This window comes from Nothoprocta perdicaria, unplaced genomic scaffold (genome assembly GCF_003342845.1).
Source record: "Nothoprocta perdicaria isolate Ctin4 unplaced genomic scaffold, notPer1 scaffold_157, whole genome shotgun sequence".
Taxonomy (NCBI): domain Eukaryota; kingdom Metazoa; phylum Chordata; class Aves; order Tinamiformes; family Tinamidae; genus Nothoprocta; species Nothoprocta perdicaria.
In genome coordinates, this window is record NW_020454727.1 from 101,556 (window position 1) to 102,849 (window position 1,294).

Genomic DNA, 1,294 nt, shown 5'->3' on the forward strand with positions numbered 1-1,294 from the left:
TGTCCCCCGGGCACCCCGACCCCTCCGGCCAAGACCCCTTGTCCTTTCTCATCACGTTTTGAGCAGTTTTCACATTGGCAAAATAGAAGCTAGACCTGCGTTACAAAAAAAAAATATATATATATATGTATATATTATAGAACCATCGAGACTCATCCAAAAAAATAGCTACATACAAAAAGGACGACAAAAAAATAAAAAAAAAAAAAATTATAATAAGAGAATGCTTTTAAAAAAATAAAACGACAACCCTTGCGTGTCCTAAAATAAAAAGTGCAACCGGACCTTTTCTTTCTGTTTATTTAACTTTGCAAACTGAATACTGTTATTTGGAAAGGACTGTTGAAGAACAGCTGGGCTTCCTCCCCCCAGCCGCCACAGCCGGGTTAAGAGTTAAAGCTATTCTGTAAACATTTGATTTTTAATCATCGTCCTCCTGCTCCTGTCTGCTACGTGGTGCCCTTGTCCTCGGCGGGGGTCCCTGCGTCTCCCAGCCCTCCCGAGCTCTCTGCGTCCCTCCCGCTGCTCCCCCGGCCTTCGATCCGGCGGGAATTCGAGTCCGGGGTTTCCTTTCCGTCCCGCTCCCGCCCCGCGGTTCCCGCGGCGGCTCCGGCCCGTTGCCGTTCCTTGCGGAGCCGCGCGGGGCGGGCGCCTAGGACAAGATGTGGATGGCCTGGGTGGCGGGCGCGTGGCACGCGGGGCACTGCGGCTCGGCGCGGCCGCAGATGCGCACGGCGCACTCCATGCAGAAGAGGTTGTGGCCGCAGGGCACCAGCGCGGCCATCACCTCGCCCTCGAAGCACACCATGCACTCGCGCGAGCTGCGCCGCGGCGCCTCCGAGCCGCTCGAGTCGGTGGGCGAGCCCGAGGCGGCCGAGACGCTGCCGGGCAGCGAGGAGGACGACGAGTAGCCCGTGCTGGTGGAGAAGGACGAGAGGGAGCCCTGGGCGGGCAGCCAGGGCAGGGCGCTCAGGGGCTCGCTGGGCGCGCGCCGGCCCGGCGCCGCCTCCGGCCCCTCGGGCGGCGGTGGCGGCGAGTGGCGCGGGGAGCCGGGGCCGCTGCCGCGGCGCTGCGGGGCCCCCGCGCGCTCCAGGGGCGCCCAGATGGCAGCGGGCGCCGTCAGGTCGAGGGCAAGGAAGTCGAAGGCGAAGTCGCACTCGTCGGCGCCCAGCGGCGCCTCGCCGAAGGGGAAGCCGCCGCCGCCGCCGTAGGGGCTGCCGGGGCTGCCGTCCGCCACCCGCCCGCCGTAATAGGGCTCGGCGGGGGCGCCCAGGCCGTCGTGGCGCGGCCGCCG

At 63.8% G+C, this 1,294-nt stretch overlaps 1 protein-coding gene across 1 annotated transcript in view; it reads right to left on the reverse strand.

The window, feature by feature from the left end:
- Window positions 1–649: 649 nt before the first annotated feature.
- MEX3D (mex-3 RNA binding family member D) overlaps window positions 650–1,294 on the reverse strand; it is a 5,900-nt gene continuing 5,255 nt past the window's right edge. Inside the window, exon 2 of the mRNA XM_026035155.1 lies at window positions 650–1,255. Coding sequence (XP_025890940.1) covers window positions 653–1,255 — 603 coding nt within the window. The 3' untranslated portion in view covers window positions 650–652. The remainder of the gene's footprint in view (window positions 1,256–1,294) is intronic.